This window comes from Anomalospiza imberbis, chromosome 21 (assembly GCF_031753505.1).
Source record: "Anomalospiza imberbis isolate Cuckoo-Finch-1a 21T00152 chromosome 21, ASM3175350v1, whole genome shotgun sequence".
Taxonomy (NCBI): Eukaryota; Metazoa; Chordata; class Aves; order Passeriformes; family Viduidae; genus Anomalospiza; species Anomalospiza imberbis.
The window spans coordinates 2,244,185-2,262,741 of NC_089701.1; the positions used below are offsets into that span (position 1 = coordinate 2,244,185).

An 18,557-nucleotide genomic window follows, 5' to 3' on the forward strand; every position below is an offset into this window, starting at 1 on the left:
CCAGGGAACCCATCTGTCCCCCTCCCCTCTGTGATGGCTCCCTCTGCCTTTCAGATCACGTTGTGTGTGAGGAGGAGTGCAAATACGCCATGCTGGCACTGAACTGTGTCTGCCCTGCCACCTCCACCCTCATCACGCTGCTGGTGCACACCTCCCGTGGCCAGTGAGTGCTGTCCCTCGCTGTCCCTGCCTGTCCCTGCCCTCCCCTACCCCTGCCTGAGCCTGGAGGGATGGCAGAACTGAGGCCTCTGAGCACAGTGGGGTCTGGGGCCCCCATCCAGGTCAAGAGCAAAAGCTCATTTTGTAAGGGGACCACACCAGTGCAGGTGGGCTGGGCAATGCCAACTTTCCAGAGACTGGAGATAAAAATATCTTTGTATTGGCACGGTCCTGCTGGCAGGAAGGTGAATTCACAGCACAAGTTGCCCCAGACCCTGCAGGGTTTTTTGGTGGGTTTATATCCAGCATGGCTGGAAGGAGCTCTGCCAGCACGGGAGAGCAGTGGTGTGTGCCCTGCACTCCTTAGCCAGTCAGAATTGTCTGAATTTTGGGTAAAGTGCCATCAAAACAGTCATGAAACATCCTTGCCAGATGCCTCTCGCCCCATGCTCAGAGCTGTTTGCCAACACAGGCTCTGCACCCACCCCCTGCACTCTGCAGGAGCCCTCGTTAAATAAAAAGGCACTTAAAACCCAAAATGAAAACGAGCTCATCCTCGGCGAGCACCGACAGCTCGTGGCCATGTGTCACTGTCACCTCCCTGCTGTCGGGCTCCGGGGCAGCTCCAGAGATTAATGGTGCTCTGTCCTGGGAACTGGCTGGAGTTCTGGGATCTGTGCCAGCCCTGGGGGTCCCATTTCAGCCCTGGGGTCCCATCCCAGCTCCAGGGGTCCCATTCCAGCTCCAGGTGTCTATCACAGCTCCAGGGGTCCCATTCCAGCCTTGGGGGTCCCATCCCAGCCCTGGGGTCCCATCCCAGCTCCAGGGGTCCCATTCCAGCTCCAGATGTCTATCACGGCTCCAGGGGTCCCATTCCATCCGTGGGGGTCCCATCCCAGATCCAGGGGGTCCCATTTCAGCTCCAGGAGTCCCATCCCAGCTCCAGGGGTCTATCACAACTCCAGGGGTCCCATCCCAGCTCCAGGGCCCCATCCCAGCCCCGGTGGATCCCTCCTGACGCTGCTGCTGCGCTTGTAGGGAGGGCCAGGAGTCGCCAGAGCAGTGGCAGCGGATGTACGGGCGCTGCTCGGGCAATGAGGTCTATCACATCCGCATGGGGGACAGCAAATTCTTCATGGAGTACGAGGGGAAGAGCTTCACCTACGCCGCCTTCCACGCGCACAAGAAGTGAGGGCAGGGGACGGGCGGGGGGATCCGCTGCTTGGGGTGCCTGGGGTCAGGACTGGGGCTGCTGCCAGGGGGATCTGCTGCTCGGGGTGCTTGGGGTCAGGACTGGAGCTGCTGCCAGGGGGATCTGCTGCTCGGGGTGCCTGGGGTCAGGACTGGGGCTGCTGCCAGGGGGATCTGCTGCTCGGGGTGCCTGGGGTCAGGGCTGGGGCTGCTGCCAGGGGGATCTGCTGCTCGGGGTGCCTGGGGTCAGGGCTGGGGCTGCTGCCAGGGGGATCTGCTGCTCGGGGTGCCTGGGGTCAGGGCTGGGGCTGCTGCCAGGGGGATCTGCTGCTCGGGGTGCCTGGGGTCAGGGCTGGGGCTGCTGCCGGTGCTTGGTGCGGGGACAACGCCCCGGAGGGGTTTTTCTGCAGCTGGGAATGCTCACCCCCTGCTCCCGGCGCAGGTACGGCGTCTGCCTGATCGGCATCCGCAGGGAAGAGAACAAAAGCATCCTGCTGAACCCCGGGCCGCGGCACATCATGGCAGCGTCGGACACCTGCTTCTACATCAACATCACCAAGGAGGAGAACTCTGCCTTCATCTTCAAGCAGGAGGAGAAGCAGAAGAAGAAGGGCTTTGCGGGCAGGGGCAGCTACGACGGCCCCTCCCGGCTGCCCGTGCACAGCATCATCGCCAGCATGGGTGAGTCGGGGGGCTCGGGGGGCAGCAGGAGCCGGCACACCCCACTCCATCACCTCCTCCCCTTTGGGTTCGTTTCCTCCCCCACGTTTGGGTTTATTTTGTGTTTTGCACGCTCCTTGCCACGCTCCCCCCCTCCCCGAAAAGCCCTTTCCATGCTCTCTCCCAGCCATCTCACCAGTAAAATACATGTTTCCTTGCACCCTGGGTGCTCTCAGCAAGCTCAAATATCATTATTAAACCTCGTAATGTCTATTATCATTAAGGGTATTTGCATAAATGCCCCAAGCCTGGATTTAACCCCCAATTATTTCCAAGGCTGGAAGAAGAAATGCCCTGGGGCACATCCTAAATCACGTTTATGATTCCCAAGCCGAGGAAGAGCGTGGTTCTCTCTGCAGCCAGCGGTGCATTTGTGCAAGTGAAAAATACCATGAGTCATTACTTCCCTCTTGTATCTGGGGAGAACAAGTTTTGGAGGAGCTGAGCCACACGAGCACATTATATTTCAAGCAAATAATTTATGTGTTTGTACTCCTGAGCACCAATTTGCATAGATTATCCCCCAGCAAGCCTCAGAGTGCTTTGCTGAGCCGTGTTTGTCACAGTTCTCGTCACACAGCTCCTACACAGAGGGACCTTTGGCAGAGGTGATGAGAGGGACAGGAATGACGTGAGTGCCAGCAGGGCAGTGGTGTTTGGCAAGGCCAACGCCTGGGCTCTGCTTCTTGGGACACTCCATCAATGTGTTTGGTTTTTGGAAGCTGCTGGAGGACACGATGACGAAGTCTCTCTTGTCCCCTGTTGGATATTGGGAAGAATTCCTTCACAGAAAAGGCTGTGAAGCATTGGCACAGGCTGCCCAGGGCAGCGGTGGAGTCATCATGCCTGGAGGGATTTAAACGACACGTAGATGTGGCATTTGGGAACATGATTTGGTGGCAGGTTGAGAGTGCTGGGGGAATGGTTGCATTCAATCTTAAAGGACTTTTCTATCCTTAAGGATTCTGAGGTTCGAAGACCTGGAGCTGCTCAGGAGGGGTGTGGGAGGTGGATGAGGGCATTGCTGCCTGCCTGCCTCTCCCTGGGGCAAAAGGACGTCCATGGGAAGGGCAGATGTGGTTCCTAACCTGGCTGGTGTCTCCCAGAGCCCCCGAGGAGCTGTGGGCAGGGGTTGGGCTGCAGGGTTGTCATCTCAGAGATACATCAGCGTGACAAAAACTCCTGCAGAGCCCAGTTTGGCAGTTCAGGGAGCAGCAGGTGGGGGAGTGGTTCAGCTGGCCCTGGAGCTGTGAGGGGAATGGAGAGAGGGACAGACCCCAGAGACAGCTGAGCCCTGGCGAGGTGCTGCACACAGGTGGAGCTCACCTGGGGGGGCTTTACCTGCACCCCCTGTGCCCACGAACGGTTGAGCTTCAGCTGGGCTGTCTCATCCCTGAGCAGTGTGGCAGCACATTTCTCTCTCTCTCAGGATTTTTCATAGAGGTGCGCAGAGAGAAGAAAGAGAAAACTATTTCTATTTCTGCTCCTTGTTTTTCCCATGTGGAATGTGTTTGGAGAATTGTTTACCTGGGGTGATTGCTTGATTGAATTCTGGTGAGGATTGTTTGAGCCTGATGGCCAATGAGATCCACCTGTGTCTGGACTCTGACGGTCACGAGTTTGTAGTTAGTTAGATATAATAGAGAAAGTAAGTATGTAGTTTTAGTATCCCCTTTATGTAGTATGTTAATGTATTACAGCATAGTTATAATAAATAAAGCATTCAGCCTTCTAAACTGGAGTTAAACATCATCATTTCTTCCCACTGGGTTCACCTTCATTTTACAATGGAGCAGGGCTTGGGGACAGGAGGCTTTTGTGACATTCCCCCCCCTTAGAGCGTGTTTGCTGTGCTCCCTCCCCCTGTGTCCAGGTACAGTGGCCATGGACCTGCAGAACACCGAGTGCCGCCCTGCCAACAGCAGCAAGCTGGCGCTGCCGGCCGAGAACGGCTCGGGCACGCGCCGGCCCAGCATCGCCCCTGTCCTGGAGCTGGCTGACACCTCGTCCCTGCTGCCCTGTGACCTCCTCAGCGACCAGTCCGAGGACGAGATGACGCAGTCGGACGAGGAGGGGTCGGCGGTGGTGGAGTGAGTGGCTCTCTGTTGATGGAGACCTTCTTTGTCTGGTTCATTGTGGCTGCACCCAGTTTGTTCCAGTTTCAGAGGCACTGGGACCATGGCACTTGACAGGTGCTCAGTGGTGCCCGGGGATGCTCAGGCTCAGCCCCTCCTGGCTTTTCCACGAGCGCTCTGTCCCTGCATCTTTACAACCTCATGGCCCTTTGCATAGCAAAAACTACCCCTAAATGTGTATATTCAGGGAATTCCCAGCTGCTGCAGGACAGTTTTGCAGGGCATTTGCTAGTGTTGCTGTTGAATGTCTTCCCCAGCATCTGAGCGTTGGATAAATGGAAAGCTCTCCCCGTGTCCTCACACAGATTTCTCTCTGCTGCAGGTACGTGAAGGGCTACCCCCCAAACTCGCCCTACATCGGGAGCTCCCCGACCCTGTGCCACCTTCTGCCTGAGAAAGCCCCGTTCTGCTGCCTGAGGCTGGACAAGGTGTGGAGGGGCTGTGGGGCTGCCTGGGGCTGACCCCCCAGGACGTGTCCACTGAGTCCCTGTGCTGTCCCACGCACAGGGCTGCAAGCACAACAGCTTTGAGGACGCCAAAGCCTACGGGTTCAAGAACAAACTGATCATCGTTTCTGCAGAGACAGCTGGGAACGGCCTCTACAACTTCATCGTCCCGCTGCGGGCGTACTACCGCTCCCGCAAGGAGCTCAACCCCATCGTGCTGCTGCTGGACAACAAGCAAGTACTTTTCCACGGGTGTTCTCCCTCCCACAGAACCCTCCCTGCGGTGCCCTGGGCCCCTCATGCTGCAGGGTGGGAGTGTGAGGGAGCAGCAGTGCCACCGCTGGGTCCCTGCGCTGGTCGGCCCTGGGAGTTTGTGTCTGTCTTTGCTGCATGGACATGCTGAACCACCTCGCTCTCTGTGGCTCTCCCCCCAGGCCTGAGCACCACTTTCTGGAGGCCATCTGCTGTTTCCCCATGGTTTACTACATGGAGGGCACCATTGACAAGTAGGTGTTTCCACGTGTGGCTGTCGTGCCTGAATTGTTGCATTTGCCCCAGCCCTGACTGTTCAGTCGCCCCGTGAGAAGCCCCAGGGTTGGTAGCATAGAGCTGAGCCCACCTTGGGCTTCTCAAGTTGTCCACCCCTCCTTGGGAGATGGGAGCAGGTGAAGAGCAGGTCGGGAGCAGCCTGGGCTCGCCGTGGAACCCCTGTGCTGCTTCCCTGTGTCGTTTCCAAGGGCTGACCCTGCGCTCTTCTCTTTGGGAACTGCCCAGCCTGGACAGTTTGCTGCAGTGTGGCATCATCTACGCCGACAACTTGGTGGTGGTGGACAAGGAGAGCACCATGAGTGCCGAGGAGGACTACATGGCAGATGCCAAGACGATTGTCAACGTCCAGACCATGTTCAGGTGAGGGGTGACCACTGCTGGGGACAAGACCAGGAAGGGTGCCAGTGCCTGGGGTGGCGGCTACGGACAGTGGGACACGTCTGGCACTGGGTTTGCTGTAGGAAGCAGCATGTAACCAGCTATTTCTGACCTCAGACAGGACAGGGATGACTGTGGTCTTCCTCGGGCTTTCAATCCTCTGAGACAGCTGCAGGACAACAGATCTCTTTCCATTGCAGGCTCTTCCCCAGCCTCAGCATTATCACGGAGCTGACCCACCCCTCCAACATGAGGTTCATGCAGTTCAGAGCAAAGGACAGTTACTCTCTGGCCCTTTCCAAGCTAGAAAAGGTAAGAGGAGGTCGTTCCCTGCACAGGGGCCTGGGAAGTCGACACTGACAGTGACTGACTGCATTTGAGCTCCTTGAAGTCCTGTGCTTTTCCCATGTCCAGGAAACCCAATCATGTCTCACACATTTCCATGGAGAAAAAAATATCCTCTTTTTCTACAGTGCAAAGATGCTGCCCTGGCTTCCTCCTGGCACACCCACCAGAAATATTACACCTGTGCCCTCCCGTTGCCATGAGTCCTCTAAGTTTCTGTGCAACCTGAGCTCAAACTTCCCCTTCTTCTTGCAGAGAGAGCGAGAGAACGGCTCCAACCTGGCCTTCATGTTCCGGCTGCCCTTCGCGGCTGGGAGGGTGTTCAGCATCAGCATGCTGGACACGCTGCTCTACCAGGTGAGACGCAGCCCTGCAGCTGTGGCCTCCCCTTGGCATCCCCCAGGGAGCAGCTGAGCAAACCTTTCCCTGGTTTCCTGCCCAAATGTCTCCCCAGTCGTTCGTGAAGGATTACATGATCACCATCACTCGGCTGCTGCTGGGCCTCGACACCACGCCAGGCTCTGGGTACCTCTGTGCGGTACGTGCCAGGTCCCCTTGGGGTGAAACCATCAGGCCAAGCTGGCCTGGATCTGGTGGCATTTGTCACCCTGTGCATGGGGTTGGGGTTCCCCTCTTCTGCAGAACTGGGGCGGGAGCAGCATTGCCAGGTCATTGTTCCCTTCCATTTTGGGGAGCCTCAGTGCTACCAAAAGCTGCCAAGGACCAAACTCCCTGTTTTGAAGGCTGAGGTCAGAAATTGCCCCTGATTTTCTTGTGGAGTCCAGCTCGCTCTTGGGATGGTTGTGAATGAGCTGGGGTGAAGCTCGGGAACAGCCCAGGGTGCAGAGGGGGGTCCATGTTTGTGCTGTGTTCCTCAGATGAAGATCACTGAGGATGACCTGTGGATCCGGACGTACGGCCGCCTCTTCCAGAAGCTCTGCTCCTCCAGCGCCGAGATCCCCATCGGGATTTACAGGACGGAGTCGCACATGTTCGCCACCTCCGAGGTAGGGCACGGTGCTGGCACGGGCTGGGAAGGGGCTGCTGGTGGTGCCAGCCAAGCTGGGATCCCGGAGGGTCCCTGGCGCACCTCAGGCCTGGCTGCAGCAGCAGTGGGGAGGGGAGAACAGGGGAAGGGGAATTTTTGTGTTCACTTTGTTAGAGCGGCTGAGCTGGGTGGTGGCGTCCTGGATCCCCAGCTGGGTCAGGGCCGGTGCCCCTCTCTCCGGGCAGTGATGGATGTTCTTGGCACGGCTCTGCCACGCCCCTGGGCACCTTGGGGAGCAGGGTGGGCACAGCAGGGCTGCCCCTTTGCTGGACTGACCCGTGGTTTTCCTTTCCTCCCCCCCGCTGCAGCCCCACGACATCCGAGCGCAGGTGAGTGCCGCTCGTGTCCGGCCGCGCGCTCGGGTGCTGCCTCCCTGTCCTCACACCCCGTGGCTGATCCCTGGGCTGGCTCTGGCCACCGAGAGCCACCCCGTGCTTTGTGCCAGCTCTCAGCCCTGGTGCCAGCACAGCGCTGCCTGTCCCCACGGAAGGGAGAAACTGGCTGAGCCTCAGAGCCCTGATGTAATTAACTGGGATCAGGAGCAAGGGAGTGAGCCGGTGTCCCTTTTAAATACCTTCAGTTTTCAACTTTGTAAGGAAGCAGTGACAGGGAGCTGAAAGCTGACATTTAATTAAATGCAACCCAGCTCCTTGAGACGCTTTAAAAGGCTTTATTAATAAATTCCGGCTCACCACTGGGGATTGCTGGGTCAGACATGTGGCAGCACAGATGCTGTAAGAGGGAAGAGAAGGAGATGAGGGCATGGCTGTTCCTTGGGCAGATGTCCCAGAGGTGATCCTGTGTGAGGTGTCAGGTGCCCACAAGACTCCCCTCAGCTTATCCAAGGGAAGCTGTGGCTGCCCCATCCCTGGAAGTTCAAGGCCAGGTTGGACAGGACTTGGAGCAACCTGGTCTGGTGGACGATGGCAAGGAGTGGAACCAGATGAGCTTTATGCTCCCTCCAATCCAAACCACTGTGAGATTCTGTGAAATCTGCCAGCGTGGCGGTTCTTGCAGTGCAGAGACGAAGCGCTGGGAGAGCCCATTTGGGTCAGAGGAAGGACCTTACCCCGTGGGAGAGATCCCACCCTGCCAGGCACAGGCCAAACCCCTCTTGGCCACCCCCCATCCCGCGTGACCTGCTGGGCTTCTAGTCACAGATCTCAATCAATGTTGAGGACTGCGAGGACACCAAGGACGTCAAGGAGCACTGGGGCATCAAGACGAGCCACCACCGGAACTCGTGTTCCAGCGACCAGTCGGAGCACCCGCTGCTGCGGCGCAAGAGCATGCAGTGGGCACGGCGGCTCAGCAGGAAGGGCAACAAGCACTCCAGCAAGACGGCCGAGTGGATCAGCCAGCAGCGCCTCAGCCTGTACCGGCGCTCCGAGCGGCAGGAGCTGTCCGAGCTCGTCAAAAACCGTATGAAGCACCTGGGCTTGCCCACCACCGGGTACGGTAAGTGCCGTCCGGCCGAGCCGCTCTGCGGTGCTGCCTCCCGCCCGCGGGCTCCTCAGGTAACCCCCGGCCGAGCCTAACCCTGCGCCAAGCCCGACCCCCGAGCCAGCCTAACCCCATGCCCAGCCTAACCCCATGCCGAGCTTAGCGCCGCGCTGAGCCTGTCCCAGCGGGCGCTGCCGGCCGTGCTCCGAGCGGCGCCTCATTCCCCGGCTTGCTTGTGCTTGTGCAGACCAGCGGCTCCAGGCTGGGGTCCCGCCACGCAGAACCCCCTCCCCTGCTGCCCCCGGCCAGCTGCAGGCAGCCCCCCCATCTCTGGGCTCTGGGATGGCTCCAGGCAGGAGTTGGCAGTGGCAGAGTGGCCCTTGTGCCTGCAGCAGGACCCAGTGTCCCCACACAGCCTCGGGGCACGAGGCCCCGTTTGTCCCCCACTTTCCGGCCATGCAGAGATGGTGGTTCAGGACAACCCAACCCCAGGTCAGCACAACCCTTGTGCCCAAGAGCCCTCGTAGTTCGGCAGGGAGAGGCCAAACCCCGTCAGCTGGCGCAGCCCCCTTTTGTTATGGACTTTAATCTGTCATAAACTTCGTGGAAAACCTTTCGGTAGCTGCAGGGCTGAGTTGCTTTCATTGCGTGTGACACCGGTGTGTGGCTGTGACAGCCACAGCGCTCAGGGTCCCTCTGTGCAGCCGCATCTCTCGTCAAGCTTCTGACCTGCCCGTCGGTGCTGGCATCTGTGTCCCCCTGGACAGCTCCCACCCCTTGGTTATGACAAACTCTGTAGCCCACAGCTCCCTTTGTTTGGTTGGTTTGGTTTTGGTTTCTTTTCTTTCTTTCTTTCTTTGAAGCCATCCTGTGCTGCTGCTTGTTTGCTCCATCCTCCAGGAGTGTCTGTCCACCCCGTGCTGGCCCCTGCCCACACTCAGGCTGGCAGTGAGCCCCAGGTGGGATGGGAGCTGATTTTGGGGGTGGGATTCCTCCTTTCCCATCTTGGCTTTAGGCACGGGAAAGAGGAGGAGAAAATGTCCAGAAGTGCAGTGCAGGAGGGGTTTGGAGTGGAGTGGGGGCCCAGGGGGTGGCTGTGGCACTGCCAGCGTCCTCAGGGAGAGAGGCAGGAGAGGTGGCTTGGGTGGGATGGAGCGAGGACAGGAACTGGCAGGCAAGGGCTTGCAGTGGTGTACCCCCCTCTCCTTTTCCCCCTACATTCCCAGTCCCAGCAGTTTCTGTTGCAGCTCCAGGGGGCTGTCTGGCTTCGGTGAGGCTTGGGGCACAGCTTGGGGTCAGCTTAGGGCTGGCATCCTTGTCCTGGCCCATCTGGCAGATTCTGGTTGAAGCAAACAGTGGGGCACAGGACACAGTGTGGGGACCAGCAGCTCCTTGGGCATCCAGCGGTGCTGGGACTGTGTGTTGTCACCTTGTGTCACCGTCAGTGTCTGGACACCCATGGAAAAACGTTGCTCTGCCTTCTGCCCCTTTCCTTTTTCTTTTGCTCACGTTATGGCTGCAGCGCAGGAGCTCGTCTCTGATATTTGCCAAACCATGGCTTGCTGACCTCTCTCTCTCTCTCTGTTTATGTCTGTGCCTTTCCCTGTATGTTCTGTAGAGGATGTAGCAAATTTAACAGCCAGTGATGTGATGAATCGGGTAAACCTGGGATATTTGCAAGGTAATTCCCTTTCCCTGGGAGTCCCGCGTGACTCATGGCGTGCAGCGTACAACAAGATCATGCCAGCTAAGCCCAAACCTCACCCTTGCCAGTTTTCACCTTAGATCCCCGAGCTTTCAGCACTAATTTGTTGGGTGGCGTTGGAAAACCCATCAGTGTCCTGTGGTGGTGGTGCAAGCTCAGGGCTCCGCCTGATCAGGGAGATAGAAACCTCAGGGACCCTTTTTTATCGGAATTCCTACAGGGAAATCACAGCCCTTGGCTTTCTTTAACAAAACCCTCCCTCCACAGCTCCGTGAGGGGTTTTGGGCTGTACAGCCACTGGCAGCTTGAGGAGGGGACAAGGAAGGGTTCAAGTGCACCAGAGCTGCCTGTGCATGTTGTGATGAGATGCTGGAGCTCCTGCTGGGTCAGTCCAGGGCAAGGCAGCGCTTTAAAAATCCCTTTGCACCCTTGGTTTGCCTTCTGGACCCCTCTCTAGCATTAGAAGACCCCATTTTCTGACCAGGGGTGCTGGGCTCAGCCCGAGGCAGCAACAGTAGCCACAGGGGCCACTGGTGCTGCAGCCGCCCTGGGCACCTTGTGGGGCTCTGTGGGACCTGCCAGGTTTTCCCATCTTTTTTTCACCTTTACACCACGGTGGAACATGCCCTGGAAAGGCTCTTTTTTACTGCAGCAGCCCCAAGATTAGCAACGGCCCATCCCGGCTTCATTTTTTGGCTTCACTAGCCCAGGCTTAAGGTGAAACGTTGGCATTTTCCTTACAAAGTGTGTCCTTCATCAGCCAGGCAGCCCCAGCTGGGGCTCATGGAAGCCCCAGGCCAGCAGAGTATATTGCCCGGGGCAGTGGAGGTGCAGCAATATACTCGGTGTGCTCAGCAGGGCCTGGCTTGGCTGCATGGGGTCAGGAAACTTCCATGGGGCAGGGAAACCTGCCCAGAGCCAGAGCCCGTCCCCACCTCCCTGTCATGTCAAACCCCGTGTGTCCCGTCGGGTCCCAGGGTCTGTGTGCCACCCTTGCCCCGGCATTGCCACCGCCATCCCTGTCTCCCTGTAAGGCTGAGCACTGGGATGGCCAAAACGCCCCCGTGGCTCCAGGACAGGACACCCTGGCACAGGCTGGGGGTCCCAGGCAGCATCTCCCCAAGGGTGGTCCCAGGTCCCCCCTGGCTGCAGCAGCTTCTGTGGTCTCAGAGGTGACAGGGATGTGTCTGAGCAGCAGCACAAAGTTCTGGTGTCCCCCTGCAAGCACTGCTGGATGTGGCACAGCCCTGGGGATGCCCCGGGGCTCATCTGGGGGTGCCCTGGCAAGGATACCTCCGGAGGAAGCTGTCTGCATTCCTGTGCTGCGTGCCCGTGGTGGCTGGAGCTGCATCTGAGGGCTGGAGAAAAGCAGTTTCACCCCCGTGCCAGGGTGACCTGGCACCCGTTGTCATTGCTGAGGCAGGAGACCCCGGCTGTGCCCACCATGGGGCAGGGCAGCCTCTGACTGGGGGATCCCCCACACCAGGCAGGGGGACAGCAGGGAAGGGGTGGTGGGAGCAGCAGGACAGGCCACAGGAGCAGCCCCCAGGCTGGAGTTAATGCCCATCCCAGTGCCAGGTCCTGGTCCTGCTGCCCCCAAGGCAGCTCCATTTGCTCCATTTGCACCTCAGAGAGGCCTTTCCAAAAGCCTGGAGAGGTGTCCCAGTGACAAGCCTTGCAGCGAGCTGGTGTCCCCCCCGTGCTCCTCATGCTGCCCCGGTGTCCGTGTGTCCGTCCCCTCCCCACCCTGTCCATCCACACCCCATTACCCTGTCTGGAAATGGTGTCACCTGTCGCAGCTTCCACCCCTCCCTGGCACCCGCAGCCTTGCACCCCCATCCATCTCACCATGATCTTGTTCTTGGCTATTTTGGGGAGCACAGGGCCCCCCCTGTCACCAAGAACCCCCTGTTTGCCCCCGTGGGTGCTGCTCGTGGTGGCCCTGAGCCCCCCCTGGGAGGTCGCTGTGGTTTAGAGCCATCCCCAAAATGGCATCGACATCTCTGAAACTCCGTGGAGGAGATTTCCCCTGGGCAGGGGAAAGAAGCAATCCCTGGACTAATCCTGGGCCTGGATGGTGCAAAATGGAGCAATTGAAGGGGAGAGGTGGGCAGAGCACTGGGGCGGCCCCGGGGGGGTTCAGCTGCCCTGAGCCCGTGGTTGGACTTGTGCTGTACCTGACACAGCAGGACTAACCTGTTCCCTCTTTTGCACTGCACCAAGGTAAGACATCTCACTTTATTTTTGGGGAGGGAGTGGGGACTTTGAAGAGTTACCTCTGCCAGTCCCCTGGGCCATGCTGTGGTGGGGAGGTGAGGAGGGAGGTGGCAGTGGCGTTCTTGGTGCCCTCCTGGTGGCAGTGACATTGCCCACGGCTTCCCCTGGTGAAGGGCCCCGTTTGCCTGGATGGGATCTGCCACCTTGCCTGTTGGGGTGTCTGTGGGGGTGTCCCTCCCTCACCAGGCCTGCCCCTCCTCTTGCAGATGAGATGAACGACCACCAGAACACCTTGTCCTACGTCCTGATCAACCCCCCCCCGGACACGCGGCTGGAGCTCAACGACATCGTGTAAGTGTCACCTCACCCCGTCCCCAGACTGCCCCCAGTGCCATGAGCTGCCCCCATCCCGTTGTTTCCCAGGATTTCTTATAAATACCCACGGCTTTTGCCTCTTTCCCAGGCCATTCCAACTCCCTGTGCTCCTGAGCAGAGCTCAAACCACCCCAGCCCCATCTTAGCTCCCATGGGCAGCATGGGATTTTCCTTTGGCTTTGGCCACTGAGCAGCTGAGGAATGACTCCTGATTATTTATTATATTATTTTATGGCATTTACATGAACAACTCTTATTATTTAACACCCCTCATTCAAACAACTAGTGCTCTGCAAGCGGCACAGCTCCGTGGGGCACCCTTGTGTGTCCTGGCCTCCATTCCAGGGGGAGCTGGGGACGTTCCAGCAGCGTGACCAGGCTGTGTCCCGCAGGTACCTGATCCGCTCCGACCCGCTGGCCCACGTGGCCAACGACGGCCACAGCCGCAAGAGCAGCTGCAGCAACAAGCTGGGCTCCGGCAACCCCGAAACGCGCGACGAGACCCAGCTGTGAGCGGCCCCCGAGCGCCGGTCCCCGCGGGCCCAGGGCTCCGGGGCGGGCGGGGAAGGAGAGCACGGCCCAGCCCCGGGGAAGGCGGCTGCTGCCCGCGGTGCCCCGGAGAAGGCGATGCCCAACCTGGCTCTGCGCCGCGGGAGGGATGCCCGGAGCCCCGCGAGGGGCGGCACAGCCGGACACACCCGCAGCCGGTGGCCGTGCGCCCCAGGGATTTTAACTTTTTATACCGATACCGCAACTAGTGAGAAAGTCTTCGCTGGTGCTGGTGGGACGTGGCTGAGCCCAGACGCCGATGGCCCCGGGGGAGCAGGGCTGTGCTTGGTATCGGCCTGGACGGTGCAGGTTGGTAAGGACGAGATTGAAACCGCACCGAAACCCTGCTCCTCTTCCTCCTCCTCCTTCGCCAGGTGTTCCCCAAGGTACCCAAACTTCTGCTCTTTCACCCAACCTCCGTTCTTCATCCTCTGCTGGGTTTCTGTTCCGGGTGGCCGCGCCGGGTGCTGGGCAAGGACTCTGGTGGCCGTGGGACAGACGGGATGGAGGGGACCGGGCACGGCAGGGGCTGCTCTGCCCCCAGCATCTCACAAACCAAAACACGCCAAGCCCAGGGGACCGAAAGCCGGGCCAGCTCTGTGGCGGTGCCTCGGAGCCCCGGGTTTGTGTCCCCCTGTGCTGCTGCTGGAGCTGAGCTGCCTGGGGGGCTCGGGGATGCTTGTCCGGGGTGGACGGGCTGGGCTGGCCAGGGACGTGGTGGTTTGGTGGCTCCACTCGCCCTTTCCCCTCCGGCCAGGGCACTCTGGGGTCCAACCCCCCTGTCCTGGCCTTGGCCCGCTGTCCTTCCCCTCCCCGCGGTCACAGCTCGGTGATGCTATCAAGGCAGCGGGTTCTGCCTGTCCCCCCTGGCCACCACGGCCCCCTGGCAGCTCCAGCCCCCCCTGCTCGACTCTGTACCCCCTGTGCCCCCAGCTTCCCCTGCAGCTGAGGTGCATGAACGTCCCCCCCGACCCGCAGGGACCTGGCACCACCACAAACACCAGATGTGTTTTCCGTCTGCTTTTGCACATTCTACTACATGGATGTGGAAAGGGTTGATTTGATTGCCAGGTGAAAATCTGAGTCGTTAACTTCCCATACTTTTATGTTCATATCTTACAATTCTAATGGGATTTATTTTTTTTTTAGCAAGGAGCTTGTAAAGTACAACATGGCCATGAAACCCCATCAGCTTCCTGCACTCGCTGCCAGCTGAATGGTTTATTGCCATTACCATTCACTGTTTGCTCCCCAATGCACCCCCAATCGATGTTTACAAAGAAAACAAAATAGAAAACAAGCCAAAACCTGATTTAAATGAGTTTTAAACAGCTGGGGAGATGCCCCAGCCTATAGGGATGTGCTGCCCATCCTGCCCGTGGCCCTGAGGGAGAACAGAGATGCCCAGGGTAGGAGCAGTGCCAAGGCTGGTATCACCTGGAGGGGAGGTTGACAGAGACCTGCTGTGCCTGGATAAGGTTTGGGTCCAGCTTTTATTTTTTTTATTGTTGTTTTTTTCCTGAAGTGCCAGGCAGGAGCCCCTGAGTGGTGGCAATCCCAGGCTCAGTGAGGTACCACAGGTAAAAGCAATGAGTGCACCCCTCCCCCCCTGCTGAGCTGTGGGCACGAACAGAAACTGTCTTTAAAGATTTTTTTGGGTTGTTTTGATGGATTTTTAATGATTAGTTTTGGATCTGTTTGGTTAAGACAGGCACAATGTTTTATTTATTTCTGTTTGTAGCTTCACATGCCAAATCTGTCATTTAAAAATGGCAAAAAGAAATTACAGGCTAAAAAGTGGGTGTGGTTGAAGTACAAAAGGACACATGGGCTCTGTGCTAAGTTGAAGTCTCAGGATGCTCAGATCGTGGAGTGTGGATGTATTTAAGTGTCTGCATTTAATATGGATCATTTTCCAAACCCCACTTTGCTTTCAAGGGAGAGTGGAACAAAGTAGTATTACAGGTTAAAAAAAAAAAAAAAACAGCAAACAACCAACAGCCCAGACCCCAAATAAAACAAAAGGTGTGATTATTTGACTATATTTACTGAGAACATACAATGTTTATGTTTTTGTTTGTTTGTTTGGCTGTGAGCTGTGTGTGAGAGCGCAGGGAAGCGAGCGCACCTCCTCAGCTCAACCCTCCCTTGGCAAGAAAATTAAATTTCTTTTAAAAACCCTTAATTTACTTAAACTTTCACCCCCCAGCCCTGAGCAGCCAGGTCAGCCACGTGGCCAAATGCAGGGTCTGTGTTCCAGAGGCTGCACTGGCCGTGGTGTTGGGTCCCTCCTTCCTCAGCGGGCACACACAGCTCCTTCCTGCCCTTAATCCGAGGAGAAAATGATCCCAAGAGGAAACCACACGCCACAAGGACTGAAGCCCCTGTGTGGTTTGGGATATTATCAAAATGTCCCCGATATTCCTGTGTTTTGACCACGCTTCTGTTCGTTCAGTGTACAAAATCCCTGTATTTGAAACGGAAGCTCCGTGTACAAACCCTCGGGTTCCTTCTCTGGTGTAAATTTCCATCCAACCTTCCCATGGGATGGGGAAAGCCCTGTAAATACTCACCCGTGGGCAATGCAAGTCTGAGAACCAAGGGTTCACTTTTCTAATTCCTTAGCCTCAGTTACGATACTAATGTAAAAACAAAAGCAGTTTATTTTTCTAATGGTCCTGGGAACGTTGATGCAGCGACAAAGAGTCGCTCCTGCCGCTGAAAGGGCCCACAAGGAGCTTCCATGGGAACAGGAGAATGGCTATTGCTTCCAGCCATGGAAAAATCCCATTTTCTGGAGGAAATAGTTGTGTTCCAGTGCATCTGGGGGATGCAGAAACGAGGACAGCTGGGATGTTTTGGGCTTTTCCAGCAGCGGCTCCGGCGCATGTTCCGTGTCCACTAACGGTTTGATACGCTCAGTATGGACTAAACCCACATATCCTGCATTAAACTCAACTACTCCAACCAATGTTATGAGTATATTTATTTCCTGTTATCCCCCTTTTTATTTAACCTCTATAGAACAGGACAGTTTTATTCCAAGCTCAGCTCCTGCATGGATTTTTATCAGCAACAGCAACTCCCGTCTTTCCTCTCGGAGACCGGATTCCGGGAGCTGCTCTGCTGGGATGCAGCCAGCCAAGGGGAGAGGGTTTTGTACAATTCTTGTGAAGATGCTTCACATTTCTGTAAAGATAAATGAAAATAAAAGAGCTGCATGCAGCAACAGGAGACACTGCTGTCTGATTTTTCTGTTTTTCAGGGAGTCTGGTTTAAAATTTGTGGGAAGATGTGGTTTAAGCTGAGGCTCAAGGCAGCTCTTCCCAACTTTATTTTTTAACTTCATTTTCAAACTCTTTGTGCCTTCAGGCACAAAGGGCCTGGTGCAGTAGAGAAGCTTTCAAAGATTATTAAAGTAATGTATTTAATCCTAATTTCTATCATTTAATAAATGCATTAAAATTTGTAGGTATTTAAGGTTGTTTTTTTTTTTTTTAACTAATGTTTAGCCAAGATTCAGTACATGTTCTTCTCCCAACACTTCAAATTTTGTCACTGGCTCCTCCAAAGTTTCCAAGATTTTCAGGGAAGATCCCAACATTTCTAGAGTGTGCTACACTCATACACAAAGATTTTAGCTTGGACATCAAATGCAGGTAAGCAGAGATAGTTTTAATTCAGCATTTTAGGCAAATACTGTAAAAATCTATTTATTTAAAATCACACAGAAGGACACAAACAATATCCCTTAAATAGGGAAGATAATTCTGGGCTGAACATACACGTGAGGAAGCTGGAAGTAAAAGGACAGCAGGAAGCCAAGGCCCTGCTAAATTACTTTTTAATTATTTGCTTTAATCCGGACAAAGCTCTACATGGAGAACAAAATCCTCTTGATTTTCCAGGACATCCAAATTGCAATGATTACACCCAAAATAAGGTGATTTCAACACCACCAAGAGCAGCTCTCACTGGATAAAAACCCATCCAAGGCTGCAGAACAGGATTTAATGCTCTGCACAAAGGGATTTCAGCACTTCCCAACAGTGGATTCTTCATTTTTTCCTCTTGTTCCACCTTCCACAGCAGCAGACACTGAAAAGAAGAGGGAAAAACTCTGCAAAATGAACCAAAATTCATTCAAATATTTGCCCCAGTTGAGGAAAACCAACTTCTAACACTAAATTCCTTATAGCAGAGAAAAAAAAAAAAAACAAAAAAAACCCCAAAAAACTAGAGCACTAAAATATGCATTAAAAAGAATGAGGTTGGTGTGGCTGGGAAACAAAAAGGAAACCAAACCCAGGAAGGATTTTTAATTTTTGCTCCAAATTCAGTTTTTATGGTTATTCCTTGGGAAACAGAGTAAAAAAAAAAAAAAAGGTTTTCCTTTGCTAAGATTTCCAGGTAAGACCACAATAATTTGGGAAGGTTTATGGGCTTCAAACCATTCTTCCAAGTGCTTCATTTGAATTTTAACAAATGCTGGAGATTGAATATTTCATGACCCCTGCTGCACACACTTCCCCAGAGGTTTGTTTTTTTTCCCCCACTACAATAAATGTGTTATTTCCTGCCAAATTCAGAGGGACGGATCAGAAAACTATGACAGGATTTCAGCAGCAAGATAAAAGTGAATTTATATTTAGCAGAGGCAAGCAAATTAAATCCACCCTGTAATTGCTACAACAGGAAGGTACCTGTGCTCAGCACAGGCTGGAGAAGGAAGGGACATAAAATTCCAGTTCTGGACTGGCATTTTCCTTAAAAATTTGGGTTAATTTTCTACAAAGAAGAGCTGAACTTACCACTTGCAGCAGAAGAGTAAAAACTGCACCTTTTCATAGACCCACGGGAAGCATGAAATCTTCAAACCCTCTAAAACCAAACCAAGCCTTAAACCTGCAACAGAAAACTCAGGGAAATATTTTCTTTTTAGAATATCAAAATTTTAAAACCTATAATTATTTTTTTACTTACTACACGGTAAAAGAAGTCCAGTGTCTGAGTGGTAACCTGGAATTAATTGTAAAATTTTCAATGCATTGTGGAAAATACACTTAATTATAGTGGACCATATGAATATTCCAATTTTGACCTGGCCTGAAGAACTTTATTTAGTAAAATTTCCCTTATCTGAAGCATACAACCCCAAAATCCTCCCCAGATTTCTTCACTTCTGCAGACAAATAGCAGTAAAATGGTACCAAATTTCTCCAAAATCTTCTTTTTGGAGTGATGTCCTTGGAGAATCCCAGCACAGCCTCATCCCAAGAATGCTTGGCATGTCCTGA

At 55.1% G+C, this 18,557-nt stretch overlaps 1 protein-coding gene across 13 annotated transcripts in view; it reads left to right on the top strand.

Annotated features, from left to right (window-relative positions):
* KCNT1 (potassium sodium-activated channel subfamily T member 1) overlaps positions 1-18,557 on the top strand; it is a 212,913-nt gene that overhangs the window by 62,417 nt on the left and 131,939 nt on the right. For 6 of the 13 annotated variants that reach the window (XM_068211026.1, XM_068211033.1, XM_068211034.1 and 3 more), the window contains 18 exons: positions 55-163; positions 1,198-1,347; positions 1,793-2,031; positions 3,944-4,160; positions 4,528-4,633; positions 4,713-4,885; positions 5,086-5,157; positions 5,426-5,560; positions 5,779-5,890; positions 6,179-6,280; positions 6,378-6,461; positions 6,802-6,930; positions 7,280-7,300; positions 8,126-8,429; positions 10,033-10,095; positions 12,603-12,687; positions 13,104-13,241; positions 13,280-16,498. In XM_068211026.1, the coding sequence (XP_068067127.1) occupies positions 55-163; positions 1,198-1,347; positions 1,793-2,031; positions 3,944-4,160; positions 4,528-4,633; positions 4,713-4,885; positions 5,086-5,157; positions 5,426-5,560; positions 5,779-5,890; positions 6,179-6,280; positions 6,378-6,461; positions 6,802-6,930; positions 7,280-7,300; positions 8,126-8,429; positions 10,033-10,095; positions 12,603-12,687; positions 13,104-13,224 (2,222 nt within the window). In that variant the 3' untranslated portion in view covers positions 13,225-13,241; positions 13,280-16,498. Of the gene's footprint in view, positions 1-54; positions 164-1,197; positions 1,348-1,792; positions 2,032-3,943; positions 4,161-4,527; positions 4,634-4,712; positions 4,886-5,085; positions 5,158-5,425; positions 5,561-5,778; positions 5,891-6,178; positions 6,281-6,377; positions 6,462-6,801; positions 6,931-7,279; positions 7,301-8,125; positions 8,430-10,032; positions 10,096-12,602; positions 12,688-13,103; positions 13,242-13,279; positions 16,499-18,557 lie in introns of those variants that run through there. The other 7 variants (XM_068211030.1, XM_068211039.1, XM_068211032.1 and 4 more) reach the window with 5 other exon arrangements.